At 44.7% G+C, this 17,140-nt stretch overlaps 1 protein-coding gene across 1 annotated transcript in view; it reads left to right on the plus strand.

The window, feature by feature from the left end:
- ablim2 (actin binding LIM protein family, member 2) overlaps nucleotides 1–17,140 on the plus strand; it is a 115,783-nt gene that overhangs the window by 82,789 nt on the left and 15,854 nt on the right. Inside the window, 12 exon segments of the mRNA XM_070437812.1 lie at nucleotides 220–307; nucleotides 1,010–1,068; nucleotides 1,554–1,595; nucleotides 2,350–2,427; nucleotides 3,128–3,271; nucleotides 4,402–4,519; nucleotides 5,192–5,521; nucleotides 9,146–9,247; nucleotides 12,129–12,185; nucleotides 16,452–16,489; nucleotides 16,624–16,738; nucleotides 16,937–16,995. Coding sequence (XP_070293913.1) covers nucleotides 220–307; nucleotides 1,010–1,068; nucleotides 1,554–1,595; nucleotides 2,350–2,427; nucleotides 3,128–3,271; nucleotides 4,402–4,519; nucleotides 5,192–5,521; nucleotides 9,146–9,247; nucleotides 12,129–12,185; nucleotides 16,452–16,489; nucleotides 16,624–16,738; nucleotides 16,937–16,995 — 1,230 coding nt within the window.

Raw genomic sequence — 17,140 nt, forward strand, 5'->3', positions numbered from 1 at the left:
ATTGGTGTATTGACGACGAGAAAAAAAATGTCTGTCTCACATTCGAGAGGAAAGACAAAATGTTTGTCAATCAACTGGATTCTTTTATTTCGGCTTTTTCCATTTGTCACTTCTTTAGTATTCTCCGTCTCGCTGTGGATTTCCTAGCTTGTTTCCTCGTGTTCAATGTCATTCATGAACTTTGTAACTTTGTAACCTTTGACCTCTTGTCCCTGCCAGGCTGGGGAGAAACACTACCACCCCTCATGTGCCCGCTGTGCCAGGTGTGAGCAGATGTTTGGCGAAGGAGAGGAGATGTACCTGCAAGGTGGACCAACCTCTCTTCTTCTTCTCTCTGTCTCTCTCACTTTCTCTCCATCTTTCTCTTCCCTCTCTCTCTCTGTTACACTCGACCCGTCTTCTCTTTCTCTCCCTCTCTCTCCCTCTCCCTCTCCCTCTCTCCCTCTCCCTCTTTTCACTCAGAAATGCACCCACGACCCATCCGTCAGCATGGAAACGTCCTTCACTAATAGCCCAGCTGCCATAAAACCACAGTGCATTTGCCCAATGCTAATGAATTAGATCACAGTGCTAGTGAATCACTGAATGTCTCTGGCATGAATCACCTCACACAAAACTCAGCCTTATTGTTCACCACTCTACGACCCTCTCTCTTATTTACTGCACCTAGAGCGCTAGAGCTGTTAGCTTGGCTCGCGTCAGGGATTTACAAGAAACCTGTCTCCATCTCCCTGCAGTTTCCTTTCTGACTGCATAGGAATTGATTTGCCTATGAGTCACACATGTATATGGGGCCGCAGGGTTGTACTCTTGCTTGCCGAACTCGTGCCTCTTTTGTCAGAGATACCGCGGCTGTGGGGAGAATATGGGTGGTGATTTCACATTCGAGTGGAAGCATCTCATTGTGTTCCTCTCTCTCCCTCTTTCGCTCTCTTCCTATTTTACTCGTTCTCACTTCTCTCTCTCTCTCTCTCWCTRWRRTRTCTCTRTCTRTCTRTCTCTCTCTCAGGTAACTCTATCTGGCATCCTCCCTGCAGACAGGCAGCCAGACAGGAGGAGAAGAGTAAGGTGAGTTCTCTCTCTGAGACAGTTTCGGGCAAGTCCATGGMCCAAATGTCCCCTCCCGTTACGAAATTGGAAAGATGCGAGCTCCTGCGAAAATTGTGATTTGTCCGAATGATCAGTGACGGAAAATCCGTGTACCGGAACAAATTTACTCGTTAGTCGTCGCATCCAACAGTCTGTGGACAGATGCTACTACCATTTATGTCATGCACATCTGTCCAGAAGAGATTGCACTAAAGTAGCTCCACAGTCTAACTATGGCTATGTCACAATATCCAGGAGTCGTATTGTTTCAAACTTGTGTCTCAAGTTAGGATTCCATCCGTAGAGAAGAAGCAGCCCAAGTTGACCGACTGGCATTGTGTTGATCTTGATTCCCTGAACAAAGGGCACCTAATAAGTGCACTTACMGTGCAGTAAGTCAATAAGCCCAGGTCCCAGACCAGTACTCTGTCCCCTCCCCAATGTAATACACCTGTTGTTCCCAGAAGCAGGTCCGGATACAGCTCAATGACGTCTCTGAGCYGCAGGTTGGTGATGCATGTGCAGCCCAGATCCCTTTACCCACCTCCAACCTCTGCATGGGGCTGCCCTGACCCCTCAACCTTGACCCCCGAAACGGCTTCACGCTCAGTAGCTAGCCACGCCCACAGAGCACTTGCTGTACCTAGCCCGGCCCTAGGACACTCACTTCCCCACAATCCTGTTAGGTTGATCATGTGATCCAACACAGGAAGTGCCTTTGCTGTAGTAGTATGGTAATAGCCGAGGTTTGGATCCATTCCATTTCAATTCGGGTGATGGATTAGGTTGAAATGGAATTTAGCCCCAACTTGAACTCTAACGGGTGAATAGGTGGTGGTTAAACTTGACACTGATCACTGTAGTCCACCTGAGCTTCACTAATGAACAACASTATTGTGTCTGTCTGGTGTCACAGTATCCGTATGTGTCAGGAGACTGTTATGGTCACCGCTACCACTGCTTTCACCTTGAATGATGCTGCGTAGTGTTTTATTACCAGAGGAGGGGTGAACGCTTGCTCGTGTTTTGTTGTTACACTGCTATGTGTTAACCTAGGCTCAGAGTTAATCTCGAGTTAGTGGCAGGGCTGTCGAAAAAAATGCTAGTCCCAAAGAGGAACTCGCCGAGAGTAGCAATGTGAAGTTGTCAGTTCAAGAGAGATACATGTGTTTCTGTCTCTGTCTCRTTCTCTCTCCCTCGACCTTTCAATCCTTTTCAGTGATAGTGAGCAGAGTTAACTCCTTGTCGTCCTTGTTCCAGGTGACCAGGACCTCCTCTGAGAGCATCACCTCTGTCCCAGCCTCCAGTGCGTCTGGCTCTCCCAGCAGGGTCATCTACGTAAGCGCCACCTCYTCTCACCACTAGAGGGCGGCACAGGACAACAGCGGGTCACTAATCCGGGGTCCTGGAGCGCAACAGTGTGTATCACAGGAGGCTGGTGAGGGGAGGACGGCTCATGACAATGGCTGGAACAGAGCAAATGGAATGGCATCAAACGCATGGAACGCATGTGTTTGGCGTATTTGATACCATTTCACCTGTTCCGCTCCAGCCATTACCACGAGCCCATCCTCCCCAGTTAAGGTGCCACCAACCTCCTGCATACCTCCCGCAGGTTTTTTTTTTAAATTAAATTTCTAGCCCAGCGTTAACACTCCTGATTCAATGACATAATATCGCAATGAATAGTTGATTAGTTGAATCACGTGTGTTAGTGATGGTCCGGAGCAAAAGCCTGCCCGTCCTGTAGGTCTCCAGTACCAGGGTTGTCCACTGTGATCAAATCAACAGCAAAAATATATAACGAATGCCCTTTTTACATCTGCAGTTGTCACAACGTGTTTTATAGATAGCCAGCCTAATACTCCAAAGAGCAAGCGATGCAATCAATTGATTGATCGATTGTCGACTGTGCTACGTTGACGACAGTATTTCAACTGGGCTCGAGTGAATTGCCTATACCATTATCGTTTTTTCTCATTATCAAAGTGGTCGATGTTAAAAAATACTGAGCTGGCGTGTTTCCTCTGTGTCCCAGGCCAAACTAGGAGATGAGATGCTGGATTACAAAGACCTCGCTGCACTGCCAAAGATCAAGGCGATCTACAACATCGACCGGCCCGACATGCTCTCCTACGCRCCTTATGTCAGCTACCCCTCAGAGGAACGACACTACGGAGATGTAAGGGGAGGGAACAAGGGAGCTGCGTTCTCTTTCTCTTTCTCTGTCTCTCTCTCCATAAGCCACCCACTGAACCTTTATCCATCAGTCTCATATAGCCTTACGCAGAAAAGGTATCCCTCCTTCCTGTTTTAAAGGAAACTCATTCCCTCAGTTGAATCATAGCTCTCTCCCAGCCTAGTTGGCTAAAATGTCTGAAGTTGGTGCAAAAAGACGATTTTTAGTATTGTTTTGGTCCTTCCCTCAACATTCCCACAACCGTAGACATTGGGAGGGGTATAGCAAGTAAGCAAGTCATACTCATTGAGCCCAACGCCTAACGAATGTCAAAGTCATGCTCACAATCATGTTTGTTCGGTTAACTCATATCACCTCAGATGATATGAGTTAATTTGACTCAAAATCGAATCAAATTGTATTCGCCACATGCATCGCAAGCAACGGGTGTAGACTAAAAGTGAAAGGCTTACTTACGGGCCCTTCCCCACAATGCAGAGAGAAAGAAAATAGAGAAGAAGTATAAAAAGTCATAATATAAGTAATAATAAATACACAATGAGTAACGATAACTTAGCTATATACACAGGTGGTACCAGTKCAGGGGTGGAGAGCTTTGTGAGGATCTGAGGGCCCACGCCAAATCTTTTACTCATCTGCTTCTGTCTTCCCCTCTTTATTTGCAGTCCCCCCAGTTGCTCTCTCGTACTCCAACAGAGGTAAAATAGCACAGCCTGGGCCTCATACTGAGCTCCACCCGGACACGACTCATTTCAATGTTTCCCCATAACATTGTTTTGTGTTTCCTCTCAAATGTTATTGATGGTTGTGTGTTAGAATTGAAGTGTGCGCGCCTGTGCGCGTGCGTTGACGCAAAAGGGTGGTTTTCAAGGACATTTGCACACTATAAAGTGATTGATCCCGATCATTAAAACCACATCAGCGAATCCCCCATAGTCTGACGTGGAACACACACTCCTATGATTCCGTGGTGTTGTACCCCACCGCGATTGCAGCGTGCGTGAACGTTCCCGCGAACCTTCCGTGTTAGGTATTTGGCCGTATCCGTGACGTCCTRAGTCGCCCTCCTTGTGTGACGTCGTGATGACGTAACTTCCTGTCCTGGTTTCCAGGGCGACGGAGAGAAGTCTCCCCGTCAGAGGAGGCCCTCCAGCCCCAGCTCCACCAGCTCCCTGGGGAGGTATGGAGGGTACACCCCGTCCCGCTCCCCCCAGAACTACAGCAGGCCGGGTAGGTACCCCCCTCACCCCTCACCATTCACCTCCAGCTAGCAGCAGTTCAACAACAAAACGAGCACATAGTAAAATGTTTGTACATTTGACATATAGAAAGACATATAGAGTTGACATAGAAAAGTAGAACATAGTATTTTGTTACTATTCGTATATTATACATTATTATAATAGAATACTATGTACAGTTGTAGTCATTAATATACAGCATTTGCATATAGTGCATGACAGGGTTGGGGTCAGTTCCATTTAAATTCAGTCAAWTCAGGAAGTACACGGACATTCGAGTTGGAATGTGGTTTACTTTCTGAGTTTAAATGGAACTGACCRCAACCCTGGTGTATGGTGTAATATTTATGTGCATCATATTCCAAAATGTGCAACCTCATTCAAGCGTCGTCTTGATTTGCCACGCTAATTCTATTACTTTAGAGAGCACGTGTTTTTCCAAGATGCTGTTCTTTTTTTTTTCCTCTTGCAGAATTTTCCAACATTTCATCCATTTTCATTCCATGCTTCTCTTTGAATGAGGTGGTTATGCCATCACTTTTACATGGTATTACCATGGAATCTGTACTGTATTTGTCTATTGGGTATGGGACAGTACTATGGACAGTGTCCTCTTTCCCCTAAAAACCATCTTGTCCTTCTACACCATCTTCCCCTACAGAGGATCTTTACATGGTCAGTAAAGCAATGGGTAATAGATACAATGGCCAGCCCCTTGACTCCAGCTCCCTCCCCCGCCCCTCYGCCTACACGGGGGGGCCTAAGTACCTCTCCCCCTTGGCTAGGGACTTCTCCTCCCTCCCCATGCACTACTCAGAGGGCCTACCCCCCAAGTACCCTGGGGCGCTGCAAACGCCTGGGGGGATGACAGTGCCTGGCAGAATCTCTCCCAGGGGAAGAGTCTCTCCTGGAGGCAGAAACTCTCCTCTGCCCCTCAACCCCACCACCCTGGCCATGCTCCAGCAGCACAACTATGTGCCCTACTTCAGAGGTAGCTAGTCCCTCCCTAGTCCCTAACGCACTGTCCTGGACCCATGGGTCCGCTGGTGTGGAGTGCAGTGTCAGCTTTAGACTTGTTCCCGGCTCTGCAGTGATAACACTGCATGTCCCCCATCCCCGGCTGTGTACACACTCGAAACGAATCGATAGTTAAATAAACAATGGCACCCAACGAGTCCCACAATGACTGTTTRAGACCTATCGGTATTGCATTTTTGTGTGCTGTGTTTCCCACAATATCTGTATGGTTTCCGCTGTTGTTGGTTTGACAGTTTTACATAGAATAAATGCCTATTGTTTCTCTAATGTCAGCACCCCCACAACCCCCCCATCAGAGTTACCATAAGCACCATTTTTCTACACAATTTRCCAGCACATAAGTGGGGTTCAATTGTACCCCTCTGCCTACGCGAGAATTCCCCTACCCACACAGGTGTGACGTGTCAAACCACCTCCCTGTGCTTCGTCTCCCCCTCTCCCCCTCCTTCACCCCCTAGGCCTCAAACAGGASCCCCTACTACCACCTGAATCTAAACCTAAGACGTTCCTGCATCTCAATTTACCTCCTCACAGTCACGGTAACGCACCAGATCCCCCTGGTCTCTATCGCTCTGTTTCTCTTTCTCTTAGCGTAATACTGGATTTTCTTGGTGTGCATCAAGGTTGTGTGTTGGGACCCCTTAAGTTTGTTTTTGCTTGCCCTTTCTATTGTCTGTGGAAGTTTCAATTTTGTCTTCAGGTTGTCTTAGTCTTGTTGTTGTGCATGGGAACCGACTGTAATTGTGGATATGTTCGATATACTGTTTGTATTTCAGTTATACTTGACATGGGAATATATTACTGGGGGAGAAGAWGGCAGATTACATCCTTATTTTATGTTTCTATGTTTGGTGGGATGTAAGTGTTGTACYTGTAACCTCAACTGTTGGCTTGCACGGAACTTGAAATGGATTGCCTGTSAGTGTTTATGTTGTTGTTGTTATTTTGGGAACCATGCCTTGCCTTAGAGTTGACTGTTGTTATTCAGTGTATTTCAGCCCTTTAAACCTTTGGTGTCCGATGGTGATTTTGTATGGAGTGAGTGGGAGAAACTGCAGGTGGTTGGTTTCATGGTTGTATGGTTGTAGGAGGGTTGCTGCCAGGGAGATATAAGTTCGGGGGTATACGGTATTATAGTTAAATACGTCGGTCTGCGGTCTAGTTTGGAACCGCATGATAAGTCACAGTATCTGCGAACAATGAATAAATGTGTTTGACCTAAGTCAACTCGACCAAAACCTTGACAAATACACGTGTGTGTGTGTGTGGGAGTAGGCCTACTTTTTTTTAAAATCACGAGTCACCTCCAGTTTCCCTCAGGGAAGAGATAAGAAAAAGCGATCACTCAGCTGRACTGCTTCTCCTTTGGCTGACAAAGCCAAACCACGAAGGCCTCCTTAGATTCCCATCAGCTCTTTTTACTGTTATCCAGATTTACGGGTTGTATCACTGGAGACACTCAATGACCGGCTGACTTATGCCCCAGGGCTTGTAGAGATTGTGACTCATTGGGTCACTGGAGATAGCCGGGTGGACGTCCCAGCTTTTCGGGCTGAACATATCACGCCTCATGAGTTAGGAAGAGGGAGAGAGTAAAAGAGGGTGCAAGAGAGGGGGAAACAAGAGGTATGACATTGAATGGGGGTTGGAAGAGGGTCACTTTTTGGGGGCTGACAAGAATTTGAGGTTGAACTCCCCCTGTAAAGAAGTTGGATTGGGAAAGAGCCTTGAGAAGGAGTGAAAGAAAGTGGGAAAGAGAGATAGAGAGAGAGATGAGGTTTGACCGGAGCATTAGTACTGTATATCAGAACACGCGGGCCAGGCTTCGGGTGGTTTTTCCACGAGAGGCGGAGAGATGGAAAGTAAAGTTCTCGGCGAGCCAAGATGAAAGAGAGGACTGGAGGAATGAGGGAATGAAAGGGAGGAGAGGAGTGGTGGAGTGATGGTGCTGTAATTTGGGGTCTGGTTGCCAGTTGCAGTTGCACGTCGTTCTGCACACAAAAACACACAGAGGCACACACGTGCGCACACACACGCACAGACTCACACACACACACGCACACACACGCACAGACTCACACACACTGGGCCGGTTGCCTTTTTCAGGCTCAAGCGGTTCCTAACACAGCGTGAAAGAGAGTTTGTTTCTATGCTCTGGTTTGGGTTTAATGAACTATCAGGTTCCCTCGGGAGGCTAGTTTAAATGATTGTGTTTGCGGATGATTATCCCTCACACGTACACAAGTGGCTTAGCTGTTAGGTTTTCAACACGGTGCTAGAGGCAGGAAGTGTGTGAGAGAGATAAGAGGTGATTGAATTGAATTTGAATTGAATTGAATTTTGAAGAGCGAGTGGAAGACAAATGCGGTGGAGACAGAAAAAGAGGGAAAAAAGAGAGGAGACAGAGGGATAAGGCAACGACAGAAAGAAAATCCACTCGGTGAATTTATGTAAATGATGCAATGACAACTGCATCCAATGTAAGAGTTATTATCAGTACATGAGGATTAGTTCTTGAATGAGGAATTGCTACCACATGTTAGTAGATTCTTATTCTGAGAGAAGCTACGTCGCTCTATGATGCTACTGAAGGTCATACCTAAAAAACCCAGTACCCCCCCACCTCCCCACCTCTCTTCGGGCTCAGTGTCCTGCCTTAGCTCCCGATTTGTGGAGGTGCTGCCCTGCAAATTAACTGAGTTCTGCACTAATGCCAGTTTGTGTGTGTAGACTGTATGTGTACGTGTGTGTGTGTGTGTACGTCTGCATCTGCGTGACTGTGCGCGTGTGTTTGTGTGTACACGTGTGTGTCTGTGCGTGTGTGTGTGCATGTGTGTGTCCGCGTGTGTTTCTGTCCGAATGACCTCATCCTCTTGCATCCCAAAAGTTTCACTCTTGCCTTTTGTTTCTCCCACAAAGGGCCGAGAGAGGCGCGTGTGCTCAATCGAGTGAACAATCTCTCTCCTCTTTTTTTTTCTCCTCCTCTTTCTTGTCTTTCTTTCCCCTCCCCCTCTGTTCTTTTCAACTCTCAAATGTAGATGTTTATTAGCTATGGCCTGTAAGGCGTCAGTGACTTAATCACCCAGCCTGTGTGACACAATGCATTGTGATGGACTGTGGTCATAATTACAGCCGTGCACACTTTCAGTTGAAAGTAGAAACACATTGACGCTGTCCCATTTCAGCGTGCGTCGGTGGCCACAATGCATTGCTATTAACTGGTAAAGCCTTGAGCCAACCTATATGTTTTTGGAGCAATCTGCCTTTATAGGATGCTCGTAGCCTTCGTTCATCTATTAGGATATCGACGTGAGCCAAGTACCAATAACAAGGGCCTAGAGTTTGTCCTGGTCTGGATAAATGGTCACGAAAAACCTACGGCCCTATCAGTAACCAGTGGTTGGGTTATCAAGTCAGTTGATAAATGTCATGAATAATGTTGGTTCCGCTTCATAGTTAAAGCTTTGGCCAGTAAGCACAATGGCATGACTCTTTGCTCTTCTCTTTGCCCCCCTTTTTTCGTCCACGGCTCTTGCTCTCCCCTGTCCCTCCCCCTTCCCTCCTTTCCCCATTGGAGGTAGTGAAAGTGGACGGAGTACACCCAGTTTGTCCACCTATTCCGACGGCAAATCTCCCTCCTCCACCTATGTGGCTGCTCCCAGGCATTTCCACGTACCAGGTAGGTTCTCCACTTCGCTTTGACCTCTCACCTTTGACCCCGCGACCCTTGAGCCCCCTCAACACGACCTCTCTATTGCACCGTGCCGTCTGTCTGCTGTCTTGTCTGTCCAGGTCTGTCTAGGTAACAGATCTAASTAGGCGGATGGACATTATACAATAACAGTATAGCTGATGTCTGGGATCAACCCGTTTCTGTTCTCCCTGTCTTCTTGTGTTAGTGTTTTATCCATGGCAACGGGTTTCTTCCGGACCTATCCCGTCCATTTTATTTCCCTGGCTCCTTTTTTCTCGAGATCTATCTGTCTCACTTTCCCTCGCTCTATCTGAATGTGTCTTTCTCTCTCTCTTTATCTCTCTCCTCTTTCTTTATCCTGTGTTGGGATCTGTCCTATACAATATGTTGAGGTCTGTCTAAATCTGAATGCTTCTTCAGTTTCACAGGTAAATTGAGATTCGTTCGAATCCACTGTCACAGACATATTGTATCAACGTGATCATGTCCTCTTATAATGCAACCACGTTGTAACTGCTGCACTCAAAGCTATTTTGAGCTGACGTCACGAGCAATGGCTGACATGGAACGGGACTGCATGGGCAGCGGCACTGAGAAGTGTCATCACTTCCTATGGGTTAAGGAAGGATCACATCATTCTATCCAGGTCATCAGCCAATGAATTACACTCGTGCGAACCAGACCTGGGTTCAAATACACGTGTATTTGTTATTTAAATATTTACTTTCTGTGTATTTTGGTGTTTTCAAGTAATGTGGCCAATATCAACAKCTGCTTATTTTCAAATAACTTCTATAATTATATAATATTTTCAGGTACTTATTTCCAAATGCATTCTTTAAAATACTCCTAGGAACCTGGGTTCAAATGCATGGGAATATTTATTTGTATCTGAAAAAACTCTTCAAATACATGCCAATACTTTCCAAGTGTATTTCCAAATACATTCCAGTATTCAACCACTTGTCTTTTCAAATAAACAATATCTGAATACTTACTTCGAAATGTATGTGATAGTAATTGAGATATTTGAAACAGTATTTGAACTAGGGATGGTAATTTGAAATAATTTTACTATTTGAGTAATATCATGCCATTTTTAGGGAAACTCGAAAGTCCCCCCAAAAATGTAATTTAGTCTTGACTCTCGACCAATCAGAATGACGCAAAGCACATGGKAAAGGTAAACACCGGACAGGGTGCTTTTTCTCTGGTAATTTCTCTGGTAGATTGTCAGCAACAGCAAAAGAGTAGTCAAATTTTCGCCATGATAGAACTGATTCTGTTAGAAAAGGTTTTCTGGTGAGTGTTTTGCATTGATCTGTGTCAGGTATTGTGGAAACTCTGTTATGTGAGTGCCTCTAATTGCTATTGGAAGTGAGGAAAACAGCACACCGATGTCAGGGCAGCCTGAAGGGCTTAATACACAGCAGTAGCTCAACACACCTTTATATAAAAACTACATTCAAAAGGTTGTTGTTTTATTAAATTAAGCATTTCAAATGTCATGGTATATCATTGCAGGTAAAAACTTCAGAAGGATAATTTCATTTAGACAAAGCTTTTTCATTGTTATAATAGGCCTACAATCCCACTTACTCAAGTAATCGAATACTAACGTCTGTTCGGATATTCGATTGACCGTGCCCATCCCTAATTTGAACCAAGGTCTGGTTTGCAAACATTCCATAACTGCAGACGGCAGTAAATCACCCACCTTGGCTTCATACCTGTTCYAACAACACACTCCAGGTGGCAGTATGCACCCTTTCCCTTTGTTTACCAACTCATAGAACTAGTAGAAGAAGATATTGACCACTTTTAAAAGGGAGCGTCTGCTGTCACAGACACGCCATAATGGGACAGCGATGAGAAGTCTTAACTTAAGTCTATGACCCTGCATCATATTCCGTCAACCATCCTTTGACAAGTGTTAACAGTTTACAGTATATTGCAATGGGCATAACTTTGACTTTTCTAGTGAAAAGCCCTTTTTGATTTCCATTCACTATGACGGTGTCAGTCACCCACATGGAAAAGTCCCCACACTTGGATCGAGTTGACGTAAATAAATGAACAAAGCAAAGTGATTATCTACTTAATGTGTTTTGTAACCATTGTATGGATTTTATATGTGCATTAGTCCCTGGCGCTGGCAGTGGCTGAAACAGGGCAGAAAGGGACCCGCATGTGTTGTATTTCACGAGCTGAGTGTAGTTAATGTATTGTTGCTAGCTAGCACAATGGTGTTTGGGTCCTGTGAAAGTGAAATGGATTGGATCAGCTTAGGACAGACATACTGTGTCAATTATGTGTAAAAAAACAAACAGTCACTAGCACAATTGTTTAATTGAATTAGTTGAATTTAGTCATTTGCCCTTTTATTTGTTATTTGATATGCTTATTTGTGTATTTGGTCTATAAGCAGTAATGAATATGTGTTGTAGTGAGGGAAATATATGATGGTTTCTATTACTTTTGGAAAACTTGAATAACTGTATTGTTGGATACAACATCGATCAACAATTACCGTTGTTCTGGGGATGTCCAACTGAGTGTCTGCTTCACATTACAATAGGACTGGATCAAAATGCCATGTTTTTGTTGCATGAATAATGACAGCAAGTGATGATTTATTGCCGATAATACCCTGTCTTGCCAGTTATAATACAAATATATATCAACCATAAAGTATGCTGCCCCTATCCCACTGCTGCTTCTCAGGCTATTCCATCTCTCAATAACTGCTAACTCATGCTTCTTTTTCACTCTACCTCTCTCTCTCTCTCTCTCTCTCTCTTCTTTTCTCTTTCTCTCATCCTGGGCTTCTTTCATTTCTCTCTGCCTCTCCTCCTCTCATCTTCAGAGACTAAGGTCAAGATAGATAATATCTATAGAAAACCCCCTATCTACAAGCAGCATGGTACAGTCATCTCTTCTCCTTTACTTCCTGGTGTAACTTCCTGGTCTGGTCTCTGCACGATGTGTTGCGTGTCGCCTGTCCCATACGCTCCGGGTAGAAGTTGCCCGTAGCCACAGTTATAGGATCAGCTTTCCTATCCGCGATCCTAACTCTTACCATTAGGCGGGAAAGCATTGAACCGACCTAGGATCAGTGGCTACAGGGCAACTTCCTCCTACTCACGTCCTTCTCTCCGTGGTCCATTGTTTTCAAGCGACTTTGACCCATCTCCCGTCTTTTTCTATTGGAAAGGCGTCGACAACTCAGGCAACAGAGTACGACAGAGTCCACATTTACCTTTGAGTGSCTTGTTACTGCAACTGCAGAGGGTGGAGATTCTACAATCAAACTGGTCTTATCTCAGATGTGTCACCCAGGCATCTGAAATAGTGACTTTCCACAGCACACCCAAGGTTATGAACCTTTTTGTTCCCAGTGTTCTTTGTAGCCACATACAGTTTTGAGAATGACACAAATATTACTTTCCACAAAGTTTGCTGCTTCAGTGTCTTTAGATATTTTTGTCAGATGTTACTATGGAATACTGAAGTATAATTACAAGCATTTCATAAGTGTCAAAGGCTTTTATTGAAAATGACATGAAGTTGATGCAAAGAGTCAATATTTGACCCTTCATTTTCATTCTGACTGATGGCAGCCCATTCTTGCATAATCAATGCTGGGAGTTTGTCAGAATTTGTGGYTTTTTGTTTTTCCATCCGCCTCTTGAGGATTGACCACAAGTTCTCAATAGGATTAAGGTCTGGGGAGTTTCCTAGCCATGGACACAAAATATCCATGTTTTGTTCCCCGAGCCACTTAGTTATCACTTTTGCCTTATGGCACCATCATGCTGGAAAAGGCATTGTTCGTCACCGAACTGTTCCTGGATGGTTGGGAGAAGTTGCTCTCGGGGGATGTGTTGGTACCATTCTTTATTCATGGCTGTGTTCTTAGGCACAATTGTGAGTGAGCCCACTCCCTTGGCTGAGAAGCAACCCCACACATGAATGGTCTCAGGATGTTTTACTGATGGTATGACACAGGACTGATGGTAGCGCTCACCTTGTCTTCTTCGGACAAGCTTTTTTCCGGATGCCCCAAACAATCGGAAAGGGGATTCATCAGAGAAAATGACTTTACCCAAGTCCTCAGCAGTCCAATCCCTGTACCTTTTTCAGKATATCAGTCTGTCCCTGATGTTTTTCCTGGAGAGAAGTGGCTTCTTTGCTGCCCTTCTTGACACCAGGCTATCCTCCAAAAGTCTTCGCCTCACTGTGCATGCAGATGCACTCACACCTGCCTGCTGCCTTTCCTGAGCAAGCTCTGTACTGGTGGTGCCCCGATCCCCCAGCTGAATAAACTTTAGGAGACGGTCCTGGCGCTTGCTGGACTTTCTTGGGCGCCCTGAAGCCTTCTTCACAACAATTGAACTGCTCTCCTTGAAGTTCTTGATGATCCGATAAATGGTTGATTTAGGTGCAATCTTACCGGCAGCAATATCCTTGCCTGTGAAGCCCTTTTTGTGCAAAGCAATGATGACAGCACGTGTTTCCTTGCAGGTAACCATGGTTGACAGAGGAAGAACAGTGATTCCAAGCACCACTCTCCTTTTGAAGCTTCCAGTCTGTGATTTGAACTCAATCAGCATGACAGAGTGATCTCCAGCCTTGTCCTCGTCAACACTCACGCCTMTGTTAACGAGAGAATCACTGACATGATGTCAGCTGGTCCTTTTGTGGCAGTTCATTTGCATGGCAAAGAGGGACTTTGCACTTAATTGCAATTCATCTGATCACTCTTCATAACATTCTGGAGTTTATGCGAATTGCCATCATACAAACTGAGGCAGCAGGCTTTGTGAAAATTCATATTTGTGTCATTCTCAAAACTTTTTGGCCACGACTGTACTGTAGAATTCTGTTGTGGAGAATGTGTCCGTACAGTACACTGCAAAATCATTGTTGCCTGAGTCAAAAGCCCGACATGGGAAACACAAGTGGCCTTATTACACCTTTTAGTGATCACTTTTTATTTCTCACACCTCCGTGATTGTGTCAGTTTCTGCTCATCCCTCCATGCCTGCCCATATTCATCTCAGTAGCTCATTGGTTCTAGTAGTACATGTGACCTGATCACGTTGTTGTGTGTCCATTGTGATTGGTCGAGGATATGAATCACTCGGTGTTGTGGTGCTGATGGTGTCTTGGTCACTTTTTGTTCCACTTAACCCTTTGTGTCTTTGTCACGTTTTATATGTTGTGTTTTTCCGGGTCTTTCTCCTTTTTCTGTATGCGTGTGAATGTATTTCAAATAGAGGACCAAAATGCCTTCGAGTAAATGAATGCATGTGCTGTATAACGTCTTATCTTCTGTGTCATACGATGGACGATTATTCTATAGGCCGATACAATCTACAACTTAAACTTAACAACTTAAACCTTATTTTTCACAATTTATGAGTTAACTGTCTTCAGTTTATATTGTATATATTCTAACAGACATGCGCTTATGGTCAATAGAACGCATTTCCGTGGTGACCTTTGTCTGCACCAGAAAATACACCATTTCACTAACTCTTCTGAGTAAATCGGCCTACTTTCTAAATTATAAACTGACCATTGAGCGTACTATATAGCAATATTTAAATACAAACTTTACACTTTGATAGTTAGTTATACAACGGTACCGTAACTAGGGTAGTTGCTGTTGACTGTGTCACTGTTGTTTTAAAGCAGTGGGGCTGTCTCGTGATGATGATGTCACAGTGTCTAGTTGATTTATTATAGGATGCATAGGATACTGTACTGTAGCTGGTAAATAGATGTACAGTGGCAAGAAAAAGTATGTGAACCCTTTGGAAATACCTGGATTTCTGCATGAATTGGTCATAAAATTTGATCGGCTCTTCATCTAGGTCACAACAATAGACAAACACAGTCTGCTTAAACTAATAACACACAAACAATTATACGTTTTCATGTCTTTATTGAACACACAGTGTAAACAATCATAGTGCAGGGTGGAAAAAGATTTACTTCTGTGTTTTGGGTCGTTGTCCTGTTGCATCACCCAACTTCCTTTGAGCTTCAATTGGCGGACAGATAGCCTAACATCCTCCTGAAAAATGTCTTGATAAACTTGGAAATACATTTTTCTGTCAATGATAGCAAGCTGTCCAGGCCCTGAGGCAGCAAAGCAGCCCCAAACCATGATGCCACCATACTTTACAGTTGGGATGAGGTTTTGATGTTGGTGTGCTGTGCCTTTTTTTCTCCACACATAGTGTTGTGTGTTCCTTCCAAACAACTCAACTGTAGTTWKATCTGTCCACAGAATATTTTGCCAGTAGCGCTGTYGAACATCCAGGTGCGCTTTTACAAACTTCAGACGTGCAYCAATGTTTTTTTGGACAGCAGTGGCTTCTTCCGTGGTGTCRTCCKATGAACACCATTCTTGTTTAGTGTTTTACGTATCGTAGACTCGTCAACAGAGATGTTAGCATGTTCCAGAGATTTCTGTAAGTCTTTAGCTGACACTCTAGGATGCTTCTTAACCTCATTGAGCGTTCTGCGCTGTGCTCTTGCAGTCATCTTTGCAAGACGGCCACTCCTAGGGAGAGTAGCAACAGTGCTGAACTTTCTCCATTTATAGACAATTCTCTTGCCGTGGACTTTTGGAACCCTTTCCAGCTTTATGCAAGTCAACAATTCTTCATCTTCGGTCTTCTGAGATCTCTTTTGTTCGAGGCATGGTTCGCAACAGGCAATGCTTGTGATTAGCAAACTCAAATTTTGTGAGTGTTTTTTTGAAGGGCAGGGCAGCTCTAACCAACATCTCCAATCTCGTCTCATTGATTGGACTCCGGGTTAGCTGACTCCTGACTCCAATTAGGTTTTGGAGAAGTCATTATCCTAGGGTTTCACATACTTTTTCCAACCTACACTGTGAATGTTTAAATTATGTATTCAATATAAGCAAGAACAATACAATGATTTGTGTGTTATTAGTTTAAGCACACTGTGTTTGTCTATTGTTGTGACTTAGATGAAGATCAGATCAAATTTGATGACCAATTTATGCAGAAATCCAGGTAATTCCAACGGGTTCACATACTTTTTCTTGCCACTGTAGATGTGTGGTACAGTAACTGTGATGTTACGTGTTTTGTTATATACTGTAACATCAGGAGTGTGCTTCGTTACGTACTGTATGACTGTTTTACAGCCTCTAGAACGTCCTGGCAAGAAGGGGACGACGTCAAGGTGAGGAGGCGTCTGTCTGTCTGTATATCCATCCCCTTGCCCAAGCACCTACACATCAAGCACCTACACATCAATGTTCTTTTAAAAGAAATGGTGTTGTTGTACACTACAAAGCTGTCTATTTCTCTGTGTAGACAAGGACCAGTTGGATGATCTTGAAGAGTGAGATAGACGGCCAGCCTCTCCCAGAGGACCTGCTGGACCCCAGGAAGTCCACCTGCAGCCTGCCCACTGACGCCTCCCTGCCCAGTGAGTAGCCAATCAGTGGTCAACCCTTACTTGACTGGCATGGCCTCCACCAATGASTAGCCAATCACTGTTCAACGCTGACTTGACTGACATGGGCTCAACCAATGAAGGTCGAGGCCTCACTGAATTGACATCAGATTGAAAAAAATAGCCCGAAGAGTCCTTATGACGACTTAGGTATTGTTTCGTTCCTTACAGGCTTCCCCTACAGCAAGTCTGCTTCCCTGCCAGGATATGGAAGAAATGGCATATACAAGGTGAGTTCTCATACACACACACCATAATGAACAGAGGATGCAATGAGAAAGCACCAGAGACTATACAGAATCATCCAGCGACAACCTCTTACTTGGTTGTGTAGTATGAAGTTACATGTTATACAAATACACACGTGGTCCATTG

Source organism: Salvelinus sp. IW2-2015, linkage group LG37 (assembly GCF_002910315.2).
Source record: "Salvelinus sp. IW2-2015 linkage group LG37, ASM291031v2, whole genome shotgun sequence".
NCBI classification, from domain to species: domain Eukaryota; kingdom Metazoa; phylum Chordata; class Actinopteri; order Salmoniformes; family Salmonidae; genus Salvelinus; species Salvelinus sp. IW2-2015.